At 45.0% G+C, this 1,976-nt stretch overlaps 1 protein-coding gene across 1 annotated transcript in view; it reads right to left on the reverse strand.

Annotated features, from left to right (window-relative positions):
• ABCC1 (ATP-binding cassette, sub-family C (CFTR/MRP), member 1) overlaps window positions 1-1,976 on the reverse strand; it is a gene marked incomplete at its 5' end in the record, with an annotated part of 39,046 nt that overhangs the window by 3,664 nt on the left and 33,406 nt on the right. Inside the window, 2 exons of the mRNA XM_010146656.1 lie at window positions 332-490; window positions 1,695-1,841. Coding sequence (XP_010144958.1) covers window positions 332-490; window positions 1,695-1,841 — 306 coding nt within the window. The remainder of the gene's footprint in view (window positions 1-331; window positions 491-1,694; window positions 1,842-1,976) is intronic.

Below are 1,976 nucleotides of genomic sequence, written 5' to 3' on the forward strand. Positions count from 1 at the left end.
TCAGCAGGGATCAGACCTCCCCACTCAGGCTAAGCTGTCTATGGCATTTAAGTGATCAGTGCGGGGTGCTGACAAAATCCAGGAGTCCAAAGGCCAAGGCTTTGCTTCCACATCCCAGCTCGGCCACAGCCAAGCTCCTACTTGTTAACCAGCACAAGCAGAGTGAAGCCAGTCTAGGAAAAAAGCTTGGTTTCCAGTGCATGAGGGAGCATGCTGACATGTCTCCATGTCATAGCTACAGATCAGAGGAGGAATAAACACATTATCCCCAGTATGTTACAGAAACAGCATTGTTACAAAACAGCCTCTTAAGGCAGGATTTCACACCTACCTGAGGGATGATGGTGATCCTGAACCGCAGGTCATGGAGCCCAATTTTTGCAATATTAATTCCATCAATGATAATTTCTCCTTCTGCTGCTTCATTAATCCGAAACAAACCTAACGTAAGTGAGGATTTTCCAGCTCCCGTTCTTCCAACTATTCCAATCTGTTGGGAAGAAATACAGGAACAACACACTCTGGGGAAGAGTCAAAGCATTTTCAAGCATCTACCCAAAACTAGCACATTTTCAGAAGGCTGCCGTATTTGCTGGGCTATCAACACCCCAAGACAGCATAAGAAAGTGAGGCTGAACAAAGGGGAAGAAAAATCACTGGATATGAAAAAAAAAACAAGAATGAAAAGCAGTCAAAATTTGCAATCCAATCAGAGAAGTTTTCGATTTTTCTAGAAAGGCAGATGGAATTGGGTAGAACAAACCAAGGTTTCCCTAATGCTTTGTTTGGTTCATGCTTCACAGTTCTAATTGCTGACTTGACATTTATCTTATTTGAATTTATAGCAAAAATATACCAAAAGCCCTCTGTGTCATACAGTATCTGTTTTGCTCCCCAGTTAGCCTGCAGTCTTCACCAATTCTTTTCTTTCTTAAAATGAATATAAGCGATTGCTACTTTGGCTGGTTGAAAACATCTGACACCTGGCCTTCCTAACCACTCCTGAGGTAGCATCCTGCCTGTATTTGTAGGCATAAAGCATGCACTCAGGAAAAAAGCAAATAGCTAGCTGGGTACCACAAACAAGGCAGCCAGATAGTAGTTCTGCCTTGCAGCTACTGTTTATTCTGCCGTGCAAGATCACACTATTATCAGATGTCAGAGAACCCATGTAGGACTGGGGCAGGATGCATGAGTGCAGGTGCGAGGAAGCGGAGATACACCTATCACCATCGGTGTGGCCAGATCCAGAGCAGCTACTCTAGAGTCCTGTTCTTTCCTGCAGGGAGTCTCACCCTACAATTTCTAACTACGTCAGGGTTTCCCCCTCTACTTAACAGCTCACTTTCTTGAGACTGTAATTAACTTAATCTCTCTGCAACCTGTACTCCTCTTTGCTTACAGCAAACAAATCTGCAAAACTTCCTGGGAAGGGGAGAGAAGACAGCATAAACCTCACTTCTGTACGAAACCAGACCAACAAGCCCACATAACAGCGTATCTTGATCCCACGATGAAGGGCCCACCTTGAAAAGGAGGGGAGCCCACTACACCTGCTGGTTACAGTGAGACTGATTCTACAGAAGCTCTTCCAGATTTAAGGACCCAAGACACTGCAGAACAGGGACAGACCTCTCTGGCTTATGCATGCGGACATGTAAACAGTAACACTACTATAAATTCAGATGCGCTACCTTCTCACCCCCATTTATGGTAACATTGATGTTTTTCAGAACCAAGTCCAAGTCTTCCCGGTAACGTAAACCATAGCCTCGAAACTCAACCTTCCCTTCCTTGGGCCAGGTGCTCGCTGGGGCAGTTTGCTCAATGCTCCATTCAGCCTGAAAGAAGCACACAAGCATATCTGTTCAGTTCCTCCCTCAACCAGACACAGGCTCAGAGGACGCGAGGAAAGCTCTTACGAAAAATCCTTGTTAGCGTGTAATTTGGAAAAGGAACTGTGATGATGGGAAGAG

The sequence above is a fragment of the Eurypyga helias genome, unplaced genomic scaffold (genome assembly GCF_000690775.1).
Source record: "Eurypyga helias isolate BGI_N326 unplaced genomic scaffold, ASM69077v1 scaffold6442, whole genome shotgun sequence".
Lineage (NCBI taxonomy): Eukaryota > Metazoa > Chordata > Aves > Eurypygiformes > Eurypygidae > Eurypyga > Eurypyga helias.